This window comes from Dermacentor variabilis, chromosome 5 (assembly GCF_050947875.1).
Source record: "Dermacentor variabilis isolate Ectoservices chromosome 5, ASM5094787v1, whole genome shotgun sequence".
Taxonomy (NCBI): Eukaryota; Metazoa; Arthropoda; class Arachnida; order Ixodida; family Ixodidae; genus Dermacentor; species Dermacentor variabilis.
Genome location: NC_134572.1, coordinates 135,949,246 through 135,968,373, shown reverse-complemented (window position 1 = coordinate 135,968,373; position 19,128 = coordinate 135,949,246). Strand labels below are relative to the sequence as shown.

The 19,128-nt window shown below is 46.0% G+C and overlaps 1 protein-coding gene across 1 annotated transcript in view; it reads left to right on the top strand.

Moving 5' to 3' along the window:
• The window catches only part of LOC142583176 (uncharacterized), a 95,429-nt gene extending 77,850 nt beyond the window's left edge, over positions 1 to 17,579 (top strand). Inside the window, exons 2-3 of the mRNA XM_075693531.1 lie at positions 9,011 to 9,088; positions 10,802 to 17,579. Of these exons, the coding sequence (XP_075549646.1) occupies positions 9,011 to 9,088; positions 10,802 to 11,373 (650 nt within the window). The 3' untranslated portion in view covers positions 11,374 to 17,579. The remainder of the gene's footprint in view (positions 1 to 9,010; positions 9,089 to 10,801) is intronic.
• The last annotated feature ends 1,549 nt before the right edge of the window (positions 17,580 to 19,128 follow it).

The following is a 19,128-nucleotide window of genomic DNA, read 5'->3' as shown; positions in this document are numbered from 1 at the left end:
CAGGCGTGATTCACAGGCAGTTGTTTCTCATGCGTGCGCACCGACGACGCTCGTGCAAATAACGAGGCAGAGAGAAAACAAAACAAACAAAAAAAAAACGCCTCACCGAAACGGGTAACAGGCGCAGACGCTGACTGCGCGCGATATCGCTCGAAGTGGCTGAGTGGGGCGTTCGAGAAAAAGAGCTTTTTGATGGCAAGCGGCGCGGGGTGTGTCACTTGTCTGTGTCAGCGGATATAAGGCGCGCCATAGAGTCGCCAAGCTGCATGCGACAAGCGCGAGATGCGTGGCGACGCGTGCCTGTCGGCGAAGCGTGCCCGCAGTTGCGCGAACAGTGGCGCATGCGCGTGTGATTCGGTTGTTCGCTATGATATAGACGTCGGCCTATATAGCCGCCACAGCCGCCGTCGTCTGCTGTATGCTCTTGACTTACACGTAGTTGCCCAGCTGGAAATGGCTGCGATGAATTTCCGGGCAGCCGTGTATGTGGGCTCGTGACACGGGACTCCGCCGCAGGTCTTCGGCCTTCTGTTTTCGCAGCCTCGATGTCACTGTTTTTGGGGAAACGGGAAAAAGAGTGTGTGAACGGAGCGCAAGGCGTTCGTGAAGCTGGGGCTCATTCACGTCGTACAGACACGTTTGCAGGCAGGCGCCGTCCCCTTGTACTAAATGTACCTGTTCTTGATTTCTTTTTTTCGATGACATCTCTATTGGGACAGAGGTACGGGAAATGACAAGGTGGATGTCTTGCCAACTAAGCTAATCTTTTAGATAATTTCTTTAACCATACGTAGTCCAAGACAAGTGACCACACAGATGTAGTGTAAAGTGGCGCGGCTTATGATGTTGAGCACGGGTCTCAGGTTATGAAGTTATGCTTGTTTGGACAAATATTCAGTTCTGGAACTGTTGTTTCGTTGTGCGTTACTTGAGCGTTTCTCTCTCTTACTGCTTTTATTTAGGAGGTGGCGTTCAGCAATGAATTCGTACCAACTTGCTCAGTTAAGCGTTCCTTCTTTTACATGTATTAATGACAATGCTGCTAAAGGAGCATGCCCAGAACGGGGACGAGTTTGCGTGTTGCAATTTTAGTATAACCTCAAAGTACATGGATTAAACATATCCCGTCATCGTAGTTACTATTTCGTCTTGTATAATAAGACTATTGTTCCATTGGATTGTTTCAGTGGAGCCATCTATTCTACGCTGAAGCGATGACTTCAGCATTCCCGTGATTTAGGAAGAACATTAAGAAAATTTAAGATAATATATACAACATTTAAAGAATGCACTTGAGCAATTCCTGCGTGCGCAAGCGAGCGTTTAGACAAAAAACGCACGCGCACAAAGACATACAGAGAGAGAGAGAGAGAGAGAGAGAGAGAGAGAAGCAGTTGGAAAGGCAATCATCTCATAAGCCAAACAATGATCAAGTTGCTGCAACATAAATACTTGATGGCAGCAATGGAACAAACACCAAAATTTAATTGATGATGTGCGTCTTCCTGAAACATTGGAACACAGCTAAACACAGCACACTGAGCTAAATGCTATGTTCGTTTTGTACGCGGAACGTCTGGGAGAGCTGCTATCACCGCGCGCAAGCGGGCGTGTAACGTGGTGTTTTTTGTTGTTTTTTGTTTTTTCGCGGGCATCCGCAGTAAGCTGGAAAACACTAATAGTCAATAGATAGAAAGTTAGAGACTGTCTAATCGGACGTTTTGCAAACCGCTCTGCAACTTTCTAATTGGATTTTTTTCCCCTATCTTCGTTGCTTCAGAAGTTCGTTACTTAACTTTGACTAATTATCCAATTAAGCAAAATACAAAACGTAGCGTGACACACTAGATACAAAGGTGAGCAACATGCATTTGGTCGCGTCATCTTAGAGTGCATCGGCATATTTTTAAACTCTGGCTAAATTTAGCTGATACACCCTGTATATTAGTGCAACAAATGCGTCCGCATCTGTGACCGTGCAAGGAAAGAAATCAAACCGGGTATTATCTACCGGCCATGAACTGCCGATAAATAAAATGGCCGAAACACAGAAACTTCAAGCGTTATCTCGAACGAGGATGCTGAGATCGCGGATTGACAAACACACACACACACACCACACGTGCATAAACGGTAAGAAACGTCGGCCAGCTACAATTTTAAGCGTAACACTGAGTGCCGAAGTTTACAGCGTGTTTATATCAGCGTCACAGATGCGTGCGAAACGCGGTATCCACGGGATATAGTGAAGTCCATTATTTTTAACTCGCTGTCATGCCTTCTTGCTCTCTTTTGTTTCAGTTTCCTATCCGTTATAAGAACACCTGCACGAGAAAATTTCTTTCAGCGTAGATACACGTATGCAGCAGGTTAACGGCACCACTCCTGCGCATGCGTCCTTCTCAATTTTGTTTTGCTTGTTTCCTTGTCTTCGCTTCTTTTGTGCAGCTTTTTCATTTTTTCAACTCTCACCTCACGCCGTTCCTGTTTTTGATGCCAGTCTGATAGCCATCTTCACGCTGCGCTAATTTCCGGTCTCTGCAGGCGGCCTCCGCAAAATAATCATAATGGAAAAATAAAAATCAGAATGCAGACTTGTTCCCCATTTTATGCTTGAGTTGAGGAGTCCAGATTGAATAGCAACAGCAGCGAAAGAGGTTACACGCGTGGTACTTCGTCGTGTCGTATAGAACCTCCGTTGGCTGCGGCAGCTTAAAACGTCCGTGGCTCTCGCAGCCGCTTTTTTTTTATATATTCTATACCTTTGAATATAGCGCAACTTTGAGCTCATGTTTCTTCAAAGCTTGCCGCTTCTCTGTACACCGACGCTGCATGCAACCTGCCGAGTCTTATGCATATGTTGCGACGAAAGCTAAGAAGCAGCAGTGCTGATTTCTAAGTTAAGGTGTTACTTTTGTTGTTTTGTCTTTGCTGCGTCAATGTGTCACCATTGACGTAATAAATGCTGGAGATTCCGTTCGACGTGTAGGACTGGGCTGCGTGGTAACATTTCCGCCGAAGCGAGTCGAGCAGTTTCTTTTCTCTTTTTTCTTTCTTTTCAAGCAGTATACATTGAGAATTTGGGAATTAATTATTAGCGTAAAAGTCACGGCGCAGATCATGTAAAAATAATTTTACAGACTAGGGCCCCATAGTTAGAAGACTGTAGGGGGTACCCATGATGAAAAATACAAGGATGAAAAATACATGAGTAAGTGACCAAAAAAAGAAAAGTCAACACTTATGAAGCAGTACGCAGCTACAACAAAATACAAAAAAAATCATTGCTATAACGAAACACAGCGATGAATGTATAAAGCGAAAAAATCGACATAATAATACAAGTTAATGAGCGCTGGACATAATAAAAAGATTAAAATGCCAGAAGGAGACATTTCAGAGCGTTTTTTAAATGTATAAATGCCAGACAACCAGTTTAAGTTCGATGGGAAAGAGTTCCAGAATGAGATGGCTGTAAACGACAAGGTTTTTATTCCGCAATTGGCGCAAAAACTCGTGGTAATAATAAGCTTCCTTCCGTCGCGAAACGCGTACAGTTAGCGTTTTCTAACAAGGCGTCGTTAGTAAGTTCGAAAGGTTGTTGGTGATTTATTATTTTGTAAAACAAGCACTTACAATTAGGATGACATAGCTTCCTAAAATGTAAAATGTTGTATTGTCTAAGTAAAGCAAGAGCATTAGAAAGGTGAGGACTGAAAATAACGATACGGATTGGCCAATTCTGGATGTGTCGCGCCGATAAAATCTAAGATTGATATGTGCTCTCCCAGGTGGCTGCACCGTAGTTTAAATGACTGTGGATGAAGGAAATATAGAGAAATAACAGTACATTAGTCGAAAAATATGGCCTGGCTTTAGTTAACGCACAAACACCAAAAGCAATGTTTTTACTTGACGTTATTCATATGAAAAGCAAAATTAGGAGCCACATCAAAACGCTCTCCAAGAAATGAAATCGAGTCACACGCAGACATAATATTAAGACCTAGCGCCAGAATTGCCGGCATAAATATCGGCTTGAGGAAGTGTCTGGAAATCATGAATTTAGTTTTAGAAGGGTTTATAGCTAGATCATTATTATTGCACCAGTTAACAACTTCGTTTAGTACAGAGCTTAGTGTTTACGTTATAGAGGGAACCGTATTGTCTCTGCATGATACCGCATCTATTGTTGGCATATAACACTCAATATCCAAAACTTAAAACGTCAGGGAGGTCATGTATATAAATGATGAATAGTTGGGGACCAAGAATGAACCCATGAGGAACACCTTCGTTAGTAATAATAGTGTTTGAGTAAGTGCCACCCGTGATAACCACGTATTGTGAGTTAAGCAGGTAAATATTCAAGAAGTTTATGGCGGGACCGATGATACTGTAAGAATCAAGCTTGCTGAATAGAATAGAGTGATTGCGCGTGTCAGGGGCTTTAGTTAAATTCAAAACTACTGAACCTGAGAAATCACGACTATTCATTGAATGTTTGATAAAGTCGGTCAAAGAAAGTAAAGCATGGTGAGTAGAGCTTCCTTTGCTAACTCCAAACTGGCAAGGCTTTATAATATTAAATTTCGTTAGGTAAGTATTTAGGCTATTAGCAAACGAATGTTCAATGAGTTTGTTTAATGAAGGTAAAATAGATGTAGGCGTGTAGTTTATAATTGCTTGTTTGTCACCTTCCTTAAAGATTGATATGACTTTAGCATGGTTTAGTGAGTAAAAAAACAACCTTCAGCAAAAATGACGTTGATTCAGAAATCAGGGTTCATTCAGAAATCTAGGGATCAGAAATCAAATAAGCAAACATCTTTAAATGCGCAAATGCATTTAAGTGCACAAATGCACTCCAGCCCACAGAAGCGTTTTTTAAGATTATAAATAGACTGAAGAAGCAGAAAAGAGGGGGAAAATTAATGAGGTAAACGGCGGCAAACCAGATGAAGGAACGACTTTGTGACTTCAGGATGGTAAACAGAAATACTCCGAAAACGCGTTTTAGATATTGGCAGCGTAATGATAAATGACGTCATTGTAACTTCTTTTCATTATAGACATGCTCAGAGCAGGCATACTTAAAAATTCATTGAACAGTTTTCACTATTTTGGGGGTTATTCTTATTCATTGTTATAATAGCATTTCTTGGCGTGTTTTAGTAAAGAGTTAAGAAGGTTGCAATTAAATTTATATCGAAGCACCAAGGCTCTATTGAATGGTTTCCTCTTCACTCTTTTGCAGAGATTATCCTTTTTTCTGAGACTGGTTAAAAGAGCAGGTGATACCCAAGGGTTTTAAGGCTTTTGGTATTTATTGTTGCATGCAGCAGTAGAAGTGCTAGAAGAAGCAACTCCCAAAAGTAAATTGCAGATGACATCAACCGCCTGTTGTGTCTAAGTTAGAGATTACACTTACAGTTAGAGATATAGCGTTATAGAAATTTTCTCGATCAAAGTCTGTCATATGAAATGTTGTGTTAATGCTAGCTACATGACTATCAAACGCGACAAATATGGGATAATGATCGGGAATATCTACATTAACTACGCGAAACGCCTGCAGGCTGAAGTTAGAAAAGGCGCGACCCAGAAGAGTGCGAGTTCAATATCTATACGGCCCGTGCACTGTATATACATATATATACGACAGAAAACGTGTTATATGTATTCTAGTTGCCGTCTGCGATAAGCGCAATGGTCTGCTTTCCTGTCCGTGCCGACTGGCAGACAGCATTATTGAGCTCTGTCTTTCGCGACTGATATTACGGATGATTAAGCACAGGATTACGTGTGTACATTATATATATATATATATATATATATATATATATATATGCGCATCTTTGCCCTGGGAATTTCGTTTTCGTCGCGTTCTTAATGCGTCGTTCGCCTACGCATTAAGATGGCTTTGCGAATGAAAGTATTTTAAAAGGTGTGACTTTGCGTCGAAAGTATCTCCAAACGTTCAATAATCAAGTTTGCGAGTAAATTTCGCTTTTCTTTTCTTTTTCACACGATTTCATCTAAGCAGCTGGTTGTCGCTACAGTCGCTATAGTAGCTATTTTTCTCCCACGTTGTGTGTCCCCTCAATGACACCCGAGCGTTGGTCTCTCGCCTCTGTATACGTGATTGCGGCCTTGATTTTCTATTCTCTCCTTTCTTTTTTTGCTTTATTACGAGCCTGTGATTGCCGATATATATAAACTTGATTATACATGAAACGCACATTTCTTTATCAGTCGAAATGCTTGTGTAGTATGCTTTAAGAAAACGTAGAACAGTCTAAGACGCCAAACTTCTTAAAACGCCAGTCATATCCTGATGCATCTGACGTGTGCGACGGTGTCAGCTAAAGAAAGGCAATAATACATCAAATTAACCTAAACAGCAGTGATCGATGCAAAGTGTTCGCCACCAGTAATTTAATCTCGCTGTTGTCAGAATGTTCGTTAGATTGATGGCTGTCTGTGGAAGAGGCCTCACTTAAATCTACTACATATAAAACACCCTCTGTGCATCTCAGCTAATTTGACTGATGCACGATTGATCGAGAAAAGGCCGAGCGAAATAGAGCGCGCGGTATCATAAGTTCTATTGGGAGTGTCAGAAAACTTGCCCTTTGCTGAAAAATTAAACTATATAATACTAAAGAAACTAAATAAATCTGGCCTGTGATATCAGGCTAGTTCATCTAAATTCACTGCGTGAATCGAAGTTCAGGATTAAAAATTTTTATAAAATGTGTTCGCCACTCTCGTTTTTCCTAAGTTGGCTAAGACGTTAAGTCAGTTAAAACTCTTGAGACGACTTTCACGTTTCCTGCCTTTCACTCTGCTTTTTCTTCCTCGTATTAAGCTGTCACTTCGTGCAGGTTGCTGTTTTGCTTCTGGACAGTCTCGCGAGGTCGCAGGACCCCGGCTTTATCCCGACCAGGGATATTCGTGCCTGTATAGAGTAACAATCTGCGGACAGTGATAGTCTCAGCATATATAGTGCAAGCCACGTGTAACAGTGCGCGTAGAAACGAAGAAATTCTGCCGTTGGTACTTAATATTGCTACAAGTGGACAGACGTCAAAACATGTACGCAGACGCGCCGTTTTGAAATTACACGTCGGTAAATTCCCGTCTCCAGTGCGCGGCATATAGCGTCAAAAAAAAGTGAGCTTTCAAACAGATTCTTCAATTATGCGGCTGCATTCCGCTGAGAAAGAAGCAATGCACAAAAATTAAGAAGTGAAACATCCAGCCTCACCTGTATACCTCTTTTTAACTATTCAAGTTAGGTGTAATTTGCCAAAAATGTATGAAAAGCCTGCGGCGTACAGAACCTGCTTCGCGCACGCCGAGTGCATAATTGCATGACATTCCGCTCTTGACAGACCGGACTGCGTACATGAAACGGTGGGCCCAATTGCTGGGCGAGCTTATTTTAGGTCATCTACAAATACTGCGTCGCCCATAAACATTGTCTGTTTGCCGAAATGTCACTCATTTATTCTATTTGTCGACCTGTTTTGACGAACAAACACATTTTTTTGAGTGACATCGTGGTTACAGTACCTGCTTTTCGGTGATAATGACATGTGTATATTGCGAATATTTAGTCATTGATCGAGTTATAAAGATGTAAACGCGAAGGTGACTTATCGCGGAAAGCGATATATCGTTATTTTTACAGCGTATTAATTACCGAGTTCGTCATCGACCTTTTTACGCTCAAATTTGGGTACCTCATGTCGTCATTGTTACGCATATGGACAGGCCTCTGAATATAGTACTTTTGCTGAGCGGGATCGCTATTGGACTCGTAGTTGGAGTGCCTAGCCTCCTCTATAGTTCTTAGAAAATGACACTACAATGTTGCCGTTCGCAAGTAATGGTATTTCGAAGTGTCCGTTTTGTGTTCAAGCCAAGGATTGTTACAGCAGAATACTTTTAAAGGCAAAATGTGCAACAAGGCAGCACATATTTCGCACAGATTTGGTGCTTACTCGTCTGGAAGTGTATGGTCGCTTTCTGTGGGCCAATATGGTGACCTTGTTGCGTGAAAAATTGCCGTCGAACGTGTCGCTGCTGCTCCTTAATGCGAATCCCCCGCACCGAAATGAACGTGTTGACGTAATCCTCACGTGACCTCCCTCTCTGCCGCTCGCAGTGGGTCAGACAGCGCTGAGGTCACATGAGCGGTACCGTAGTCCAATATAGGTGGCATCGCCCCTGTTTTTCATCTTATTCGTTTTCTCGTCTACGAGAGCTCTGTTCTCGCTACGAATTACGAATTCGTTATTGCGGAATTCGTTGTCTTTCAACGCAGCTCGACTTAAATCATTTACTTTATTGTTGCCGTAAGCTCTTGTTTTCCCGTACGTATCGGTTTAGTACAACATACGCCAATAAGTAGACGACGCCTCATCGAGCCATCTATGTCTACGTATTCTTGGGATGAAAACATTTTATTAGGGTCAGTGTCTTCCGAGCGGGGGTAGCGACATGTGTCATACGACCGTTGCTATTTACACGTCGGGTAAATTTGAGAGGCCCCCTAACTCCAAGTGGGATCATTGTATCTCTTCCGCTGGCTCCCCCTCAACCCCTTCCCCCCTCATCTCTTTTCTGTCTCTGACACGCCTGATCTTCTCCCGTCGACGTGTGGCGATAATAATAATAATAATATTTGGGGTTTTACGTGCCAAAACCACTTTCTGATTATGAGGCACGCCGTAGTGGAGGACTCCGGAAATTTTGACCACCTGGGGTTCTTTAACGTGCGCCTAAATCTAAGCACACGGGTGTTTTCGCATTTCGCCCCCATCGAAATGCGGCCGCCGTGGCCGGGATTCGATCCCGCGACCTCGTGCTCAGCAGCCCAACACCATAGCCACTGAGCAACCACGGCGGGTGACGTGTGGCGATAATTGAACAGCGATTATAAGTGAAGCCACCCAAGATTGCATCAACTCAATCGGGCTTGTTCACTGTTTTTCTCTCGCAGGTTCTGCGTTCCGTGCTGCCGCTCACAAGCTCCATCATCGGGTCGAGGAGTATCCGCACTCGTTCCACCTGTTTTCAGGTTTGTGTATACGCTGCGTTTTCGTTTCTCTCTGTCAGGCTCCCCAGCTCATTCCCAGTCACTCTCGATCAAAGAGATGCTGCGCAGCTGGACAAATGCCCACAAAACACGCCGATGGGCTGTAAACATGTGCGAACGAATGAGTCACGCTGCGTTTAGAGGGCGGGCATAATACTGCGGCTCCCAATTTAACGTCGCACACGAATGACGAAGGCTCGTTCGCAAGTTTCTAAAGACCGCGCAGGGTGAATGCTCGTAATACCCGTGCAATGACTAGTTTTTTTCATTCGCCGGTAATTTTCCGCTTCACAAAAAAGCGCGCGAACGTGCGACCCGTGAACCGGCGTGTTCGTGGCCATATTTCGTATTCGAGCAGTATATCGCTCTATTCAACAGTCGAACTTGCATATAGTGGAGCTCTTACACTTCCCCCTCCCCTCTCCCCCCGGGGGGGGGGGGGCAAGTGAGTAAGCTCGCGATGACGAGATCGATGCTGTACCCTTCCTTTCGCGAAAAAATTACGAACCATAGCTCTGGTTTACGGTCCTTGTCGAATGGGTATCGCCGATTGCTTCGCGGAACCGAAGATTGCCTCGTTCAATACGGAATTGTTCTTGCTGACGCGGCGAACTGCTTAGTTTAATTGTGCGCGAGACGGAATGCCCCGACACAAAGGCGTGCGACGCATTCACTTCAACAGCCTTATCGCGCGTATGCAGGAGAGAATGATTGGCCTCTTTGTGCGTGTATGATATATTGCTTCTATGAGTCACCCTCGCTTACGTGCGGTGTAAAAAACCTGCTCCGAAAAGAGTTCGCGTGAAAAAAAAAAAAGCACCAGTTCACGACGGGAATGGCCTGAACGATTTTGAAAATAGACTTGCCAATCGAGGAGGCTATAGGTTCTTATTTGTTGCGTCTCTAAACTGAACGTGGCCTATCCGGCAATGAATAACTTCTTTTCAAGTTCAAGAACAAATGTGAGTTGTTCTTGACTTCACGTTTTTAGGACTCCCCACAAAAGTGCGGAATTAACAAAAAAGAAGTCATTCTACGATATACAATGGCGTCGTTGATGAAAATGAAGCATTTCTTCTTGTAGGATATAGCTTCACACAACATGACTTCAGGTTAGTTGGCAGCCTTTATAATTAAACATAGTTCATGCTAACAGGACCACACAAAGAAAGGCGGAGACCCAACAGTGCCCTATAGGTAGAACTAGATGGAAGCACAGTCCTGTCGTGTCTGTCTGCCTTCATGATTCCGAAACAATGATATCGCAGTCTTGGAAACTGCAGAGAGCACAGAAGTGCATTACTGCAGCTGAATTCAAAATGCTTTTCCTTCGTAAGTGGCATTAGCAGTCCAACATCACATTTATCTGGAATCTTGGCCCGTATTCCAACAAACCTCTTGCGCATAGAATTGCTCCTATAGAAAAAAAATTCAGCTAATCCCGGTGATGGACACATCATCATTGCTATAGACGGCAGCCGGCCAATTGCAAAGAGTAATCACGAAGTCAAAGCTGTGTCAGTTAGGTGCCTGTTCTCTAGAACAATTTTAGCCTAATAACATTTTTTTTTTGTGAACACGGGGCCCTGTTTACGAGACCCCTGCTTCGCGAAAGTTCTGGTGCAAGTTTTCCGCGCGATTTTTTATTCATTTAAAACACACACACACACAATTACCACGAACGTTTCCGCGCAGGTCCCAACGGTTGCCCGAGGCGGCGCGGCAGGCAGACGTACACGCGCTACCAGACGCTGGAACTCGAGAAGGAGTTCCACTTCAACCACTACCTGACGCGGCGGCGGCGCATCGAGATCGCGCACGCCCTGTGCCTCACCGAGCGCCAGATCAAGATCTGGTTCCAGAACCGGCGCATGAAGCTCAAGAAGGAGCTGCGCGCCGTCAAGGAGATCAACGAGCAGGCGCGCCTGGAGGCCAAGCACTCCGGCAGGCCGCCTTCCAGCGGCGCGGACCCGGGGACCGCGTTGCAGCAGTCTTCGTCCTCTTCGTCTCCCTCCGCGACTTCGGCGCGCGCCGGCGGAGCCGGGAGGTCCGCCTCGGACGCCGCGCCGGGGGTCGAACCCGCCGACAGCGACGACAGCGAGGACAAGGACGACGTCATCCTGAACCCCGACGAGCCTTACGACGACGACGACGACCTCGAGGGGACCGAGGCGCGAGCGACGCCGCAGCGGCCGGTGCCGCTCGCGCTGGGCGTCGTCGACGTCAAGGCAGCGTCCTCGGCGTGCGGAGCGCTCCCTCGCGCGTGACGTTGTCTCTGCACGAACACCTCCCGCGCTTCTGCGACCAAACCCTTCGCGAGATCGTGCGTCTTGGAGTGCCGGCTAGCCAGCCTCGTATACGTGGACGTGCGAAAGTGTGCGTGAATTTTTTTTGCTGACTTGCGTGGGTTTCTTCGCCTTCGAGTCAAGTACCTTCGTTTTTTTTTTTTTTTGTAGTGAAAAAAAAAAAGGAAAGTTTCATTCTGGACAAAGAAAGGTCGCGAAGTCCGTCCAGTGATCACCTCATTCGTACACCATCGTCAGATCTCCCTTCCCCTCATGTAGAGCTCGGGATAATGAGTCCTGAGGTGCCTTTGCCTTTTTCTGTAGTAGTGAGGCTATTTAAGATGCTGTAGCGTGTGACTGCGACGTGCGTGCGAAAGCCTTCTGACGCGTGCACGGCGGGTCAGCGTGCTTTCTGCGGGACCCATCGTGACCCCCTTGCAGTACAACTTATAATCAAAAAGAAAAAGGATAGCATTGTAAAGCTATAACTCTCGTTGTTTTTCTGCGTTTGTTTTCTAGCCAATCATTCGTGCAATCTATTCTTGTTGAAGACTTTGCCCGCCTCCTCATTTCGTTATTTTTTCCTTTTATTCTGTCTCCTACGGCTGAGTGCTCCAATGACTCTAGGGGTAGTGATCACGGCATCACCAAAGTGGCGCAATGTATAATCATTTGCTTTCACATAGTGTCGTGTGTTTCAGTGTCATGCGTAGAGAGCATAGCCACGGAAATAGCTTGTGCTTCGCTGGATTTGAGAGAGCCAACAGATAGAGAAAACAGGAACATTTGCTACGGGCATTTATTTTCACAAGCTTCTCTGCACATTTTATTGAAATGCTGAAGCTGATTATGTAGTTCAGTCGTGTTGATTTTACGCAGTGGAATGGCAGATAGATTTATTTTAAAAAGTTGTCAGCTATTTAGAATGTGTATTCGCTATACCTTGCAGCCTCGTCGGCACATATACGTATCCTACTGAAAAAAAAAAAAGAAAGAGCGATTGCTATGAATGTCCACGGTGCAAATGTATACGTAGTGTGCGTACTTCCGCTGAATCCCATATGTCGTTCGTTTTGTGTTTTTGTTGTTCGTTCGTTGCCTTCTGATTAGCCGAAATATTCAAAGCCCGCGTGGAGTCCAGTCGGTTTCAACAAGCTGAAAGAAGACCGTTGCCTTCGTCTGCAGTTCACCGAAATTTACGTTGGTACCTCAGTGGACCGAATGCTGTTGCGCTGGCGCTTCTCGACTTGACACTTGATAAGGCCGCCGCAGAAATGTATAAAATCTCGCATCGTCACACTACACCAGGCTTATTTTCTTTTTGTAATAACATCTTCTAATCACTCATATGTCTTCTTACGAACGTACGTGTGCGAGAACAAACTCATCCTCGTCAATATGTGTTTGGTTAAGACACTCTCGTTACCTTCGGAGGGTGAGCTCGTGACAAATAGCACAAAGCCGCTTCTTCCGTATGCTTCTAGCGCTATACAGCATCAGTGTAGCGCAAAGCCACACGAACTTGCAGTAGAAAAGACGGTTCACTGACATTCGACCTCTTCGCTATCGTCACGACACTGGTATACCATGTACCGCAAACGTGTCGCAGCGCCTCAAACGACGCAACGCTTCAGGCCGAACTATCGCCTCGCGCGGCATCTGCTTTCTTATCTCCGCCCGCGAACCATTTTCTACACATGCGTCGCGTTGCGCCTCGGAGTCAGCGAGGTTATACAGTATGTATACATTCTCGGGAGGCAAAGAAGGTGCCTTTAAGTGCGGCGCGACCAGCGCGCGAGTCGAACAGCCAGAGGCGCCTCGGCGAGGCTCGTTAGGCTATTCAAATGAGCCCACCCTAGTGCCACTTCCGGCTAAATGCATCTCCTCACACGGCGCACAAAGCCGCAGCAGCAGCGCCGCGCCGGGAGGCCCTCGCGCTGGCCGATAAGCGTGCCACTGAGCAGGGGCCGCACGTAGGCCCCTCGCGCTGCTCTCAGTCGCCGGGCCGCCGACGAGCAAACAGCACGGGGTCATTGGGATCGCGGGCACGCATGGATGCGCGGAAGGCGCATTACCATAACTGCGCCCTGTTCATCCGCCGCCGCTGCTCTCTCCGCGGTTTTCCGCTGTCCTCTTATTACGGTTATCGCCAGCCAAACATAGCGAGAATGCCCGAACAGAAGCAGCGGCTGCACTTCAGCACTGCCGAGAACGTGTAGTGGAGCAAAAGTACGCACACGTATATGCGCGCCCTCTAACTGCGGGAGTGCGAGCTAGGTCGCCTGATTCGCGTAAATGAGGCGTCCGTCCGTCCGTCCGCGTGTGTGCTTCGCTTGCCAAGCCCTTTCATTCTTTCGCTGTCGTGGCGCGAGCAACGGGCTGCTTCTAAACGCGTCAGAAACAAAACAAAGCAAAAGAAACAGAAAAAAAAGGAAAGAAGAAAAGACCGCGCACGCCAGCGCGAAGGTTGAAAAATCCGTCGTCCACCTCGCGTCCTCCCACATAGACAGTGCTGTTGAGCCGTGCCGAGAACGAGCTTAGAAGAGCCGGGAGAGCAGAGCGCGCAACGGGCTATAGCAGGGCGATAAAGGCTTCGGAGCGCAGCGGCGCACCACACGCACACGCAAAAAAAAAAAAAAAAAGTGCATCTCTGGCTGTTGGGTTCCCCTTTGGCGCACGGGCATATAGGAGCGCAGTCAGGAAAGCAGTCCGTCATAACAAACGTGCTTCTCGGTGCGATGCGGTCCTTTGTGGAGCGCGACGTGCGGATGCGTTTCGTTCGGGCGCCGCCGGCGGCACCGCGGCGGCTGCCCGCCTTCGAGCGCCCTGAATAACGGCTCCGACGGCGCCACCGAGTCTGGGTCCCGCTGGTGCCGCCGGCGTTCGGTCCGCTGCCCGCGTCTCGGCGGCAGCAGAAGAAACAGAGCTGGCTTGCAAATCGGTCGACCCTGGGTTTTGGGTCCCGTAAACAAATCGCCTCCCGCAACGACGCCAGTGGGCGTTCTAGATGGGCAATCTCATAGGTGCCGGAGATAGCGGTAGGGGGGGGGGGGGAGGTGAGCGCTGTCTTCCGCCTGCTGCTCCCTTCAAGCGGACACAAAGGCAGAGACTGTGCTCCTTTTCCTATAGACACGCTGTCGGTTTGTGACACGGGCTGTGGATGCTCTGCTGCGTAGAAGGGAGAAGCAGAAGGAAGCCTTGTCCCAAGCGCTTATACGAGAGACGACTCAACCTTCGAATGCCATTCAACCTGTACTCGTGCCAGGCGAGTTTATGTCACCTGTCCAATCGTAGCTACGCGAGCGTGCCACTGTCTTTCGATCCGCTTCGAGAAAGTGCGCAGCGCCAAACCTAAAGCAGTATTGATGATCGGACCCGTTGTGATATTTGGTATAGTTGCAAGTGGCAAAGTGAACGGCGTAAAAGTAGGCGCGTTTGATTGAATATTCCGCTACTTTACAAAAGCCCTGTCACTCAGAATCGACCGGTAACGATGAACGTTTAAGCATAACGACAAACGGTTACAGCAACTCAGAGGTGTGCGTATAAGATAGGTTTGTAGTCAGAGCGGCTGCCAGCACTCTCGATATAGTGTTGCAGGTGTGGAGACGCGCAGTATCACATTACAAAGCGCCAGGTGTGCCTTTCAGCAGGGCGTACAAGCACAGTACCTCTTTTACATTTATGTATGCATCTATCCAAGACGACAGCGTGCATAGTGGCTGGGCAAAAGCGTGTCCCTCCGTCATGTCTGTATTCGCGCTTGCACAAACACAATCACATGAGCAGGTTTCCCTATACATCGCGCACACAGTAGCTTGCTCCTTGTGAGGCGTACGACGAACTGCGATGTTCAACGTTCTGATGCTTGTTGAAACGACCAATCTTCGCGCCCTCTCGTGCAGTTCCCCAGCTGGTGCCTTGTTGAGGGGCCCCAGCAAAGCGCGACGCGTGGCCGAACGTCAATTAGCTTCGCCGCCGTCTTATATCATGTGCTTCTATTGTGAGTTGGCCTCTTTTATACGTGAGCTTAGTCTGCCGTTTAGTGTACGTACAATGTCGTGGTTGTCTTCGCCGAGATGCGTTGAATATTTATGAAGAAAGCTATATGATACGCCGGTCTCATATTTCGCGACGTAATCTTATGAGTGCAGTGTTGTGTGTCCTTTTGTTGTGCTCAGGAAGATGCGCTGTGCAATACAACCATTCAGAGTGCCTTGTTCCCCTTCTTTCTTCCTCGCAACATGTCCTTATTTACGCGCTCTTCAGATGTCGTAGCGGATTCGAGCCTTGACGGCTCGTGAAGTGTTGTTGCTAGCTGTGACAAAAAGCCTTTCCGAGGACGGCACGAACAAGCCAGTAGAGAGTTTTAGTGCGGCGTTCGTTGCGCACGCACTGGGGTTGCATATAAGCGCGACCGCCATGTTTCGCGGAGCGCGCATGCGCATAGCGCAACAAAGACAGAACGTGCGTGCAAACGCGGTCGGCGCGTATCCGGGTCTTGCGAGCGTACCGTGGGAGGCATCACATCCCGCTCTCGTCGTTCTCGTAATGTTCCGGACAGCGCGAGACACCTTGCTTTTGCAATATGGCGGCGTCAGAAAGCAACCAGCAAGCAAGCTGCTTACTTTAGGGTGGCCTTTAATTTGGTTCACGTAACAGAGTACTTCCGTGTGTACTAAAGGTTGGGTGGTGACAAATGCCGTGGCGTTCCGCGAAAAGATTGCGCACGTAGCATACGCGGCGTCATGAACGGAGTACTAAAACTCTCGAATTGTTTTACTTTTGCGATTGTTTGTAGCATGAAGTGCAAGCGGGAATTTCTAAACCACTGCAGTCGACTTCTAAAATAAATTTCGCTGGGATGCACTCTGTCCATCTCGTTAAAAGAAGCGAGCAATGGCGGTGGAAAACAAAGTTATTTTATTTCAAAGGTGTCAATAATACTACGTGGCGTCTTATTGGATAGAAGCCAGACAAACCCAGGCCAGTATGTTCTGCGCAGCTGGTTTGAGGAAGAGAGCCAGGTTTGCTTGATGTGATAGGAAGCATACATTTTTGAGGTGTGTAAGTATTCTAGAAAAGCACGAGTGTTGCGTTCGCATGAACGACTGTGTGGGTGCCTTTGCGTTGCATGTTGAAAGAAATGAAGGTGGCAGATGCAATCGTATTTTGATGATAGTGAAAATATTTACTCCCTGAACTGGCATAAGCGGAAACTCGAACCGAAACACTATATGGTGCCGAATAGAGATTATCCCCTTCCCCCCCCCCCCCCGCAAAAACAAGAAAAGAAAATGTACTATGTATGCCCTGACTTCAGCAATAACACAGTGAAGAAGTTTACAGTTTTAGCCTTTTATACAATCCCATCATCAAATGCAATTATTGAAACACCTAAAAGCATCCGGGTCTCTTTATCTTCTGGAGCGTTTCAGCAGATATAAGCGAGCCTACCTTTATACTCACTTGCTTTAAAAAATTATCTGGAAGTGTTTATTGCGTTTAAAGCTACTGCAGTACTTGACCTGGACCTGAGGCTATAGTACTTTAAGTTGTATCTATCGCAGTTCTTCACAATTGTCGGCAAACAGTACGTAGAATGGATTTGTACGCATCCACGGCGTCTTGGTTACTTTTTCTTCTGTTTTTTTTTTCTACTTCCAGCGGAGTACTCAGAACGCAGATAAGGAAACGTGACGTCACGTGACACGAGAAGGATTATGTTGTTTTGCTGTGAACGTGGCTGTGCAGTAGAATATTTCGCGAACAATGGCGCTGTGTTTTTGGCTTGTTAATAAATCTAAACAAAAGATCGGCATTTAGGTAGTCACGCCTGTGTTTTTGTTCGAAAGCGAGATAATTATCGATTTTTCACCAGCTTATATTTTTGTAACTCATTGTGACTCAACGAGAGCTGGCCGAACATCTCTGATAGCAAGTGGGCTAATGTTTTCTTGTTCTTTTTTTTTTTTTTTCAACGGCGAAAGTGAACCTTTGCTCCGAGCCGTGTTCTACGTTTTCGTTGCACGGGCAAAGAGAAAATGCCATTTGCCTGTTCCGAGTGCATAGAGTGTGTTCTAAAAGGTGCAAGGTACGCATTTCTGAAGCTGTTAATGCTTGAATGTGTTCGTTTGTTCGTTTCCAAGATCACGGATTTCTTTCAGGAATAAAGTGCCTACATGAGACTCTTTCCTATCGCAGTTATTTTGTAAATCTACAACGGCCACTCACGTGGTGGCGGTCGGGTCCAATGGTACCGTCGAAAATGTCCCGAGATTTATGATCGCGATAACGAGCTTATTGTGCTCGTTGTCGCGATAATGTGCGATAAGAGCCTTTGCGAATACTGTTCCTGAGGGCACCGCTGTAAAAGGGCCGCTCGCTCGAAAGTACAACCGTGCAATTAGTGGCACGCTAATAACAATGTTTTAGAGTTACGCTATATATATATATATATATATATATATATATATATATATATATATATATATATATATATATATATATACCTTGTAGGCTCAGCAACAGTATCGTCCCGCGTCATCCCAAACCGTCCTACACTCGCGAACGTTTAATTTGATGACAGACATTCTGCACCTATGTCATCTTCGAATGCAGTGCCATTTCGTTTGGTGCCTGTTTTGTCGCAGCGGTGCTACCTAGTCTGTTACACCGGTTTGGAGCAGAACGCGAAAGCGTTTGTGGTGAGATTCTAGGCCGCGTTGCAAGCAGATCCCCTTGTGTGATCAAAACGTTCCCGGGGCTACTAGCTATAGCATCTCTCATAGCCAAACTTTGTGAGTTTGGCTCAAAGTGAGATAAAAAATAGCGAGAGAGAGAGAGAGAGAGAGAGAGAGAGAGAGAGAGAAGAGAAAGGGAAGGAGAGGAAAGAAAGGAGAAAGGCAGGTAGGTTAACCAAAAAAGAAAGTCCTGTTTGTTGCAATACATTGGGCGAAGGGGGAGGGGGAGTTAGAAACATAAGAAGGAAGTGGAGAGGGGCGCTAAGCATATCCACCCGATCATATATGTAGCAGTTCAGAATCACATCCCACAATCGCAATTAAGATCAGTTTAAGTAATTTGTGCGGGCTTGTCGTCCTTAGAGGAAGCTTTAGCTCGGAAGATCCCATCCAGATACGTTCGAATGAATAGGTCTTTTTTCTGGGCAACCGCTGCACTCATCTTGATCAGATTATTCGCATATAAAATATTTAAAAAAAAATTGAAATCTACTGGCTGTAGCAAGCACATTTTTTAGTTAGGCCGCCGTTTTCTTTCTCTCTGTTTGAAAAAATTCTAAAAATAATAAAAAAGATTGAGTACAATGTTTTCAACTTTCTAATTAAGTAATAAATGACGCTATCACGAATTTTCTAAACTGCACTTATTAAAGCTTATGAAGTCGGCAAAACTGATCTGTTTGCCCTGCTCTGAATTGTACCACTACTTTGTGAGTAGTTGCGTATATTTTGGGAGCACTGCAACAATTCCACGTAAGTCGTAAGCTTATAGATCAACTTTGTCCGCTTTAGATGCCCTATACAGATGCAATTTACAGGACCGCAATCTCTTTTCTGGGTGCAAAGCTACGGATTTGTAAACTTCGTGCTTCTTGTTTTTGAAACTTGCCGATTTTCAGCGACCTCTGTAAAGAAAACTGAAGAGCAAAATCAAAAGCCTGCTTCCTAAACTCACCAGAGATTAACGTTCTCTCAAATTCAGTAAAATTTACTC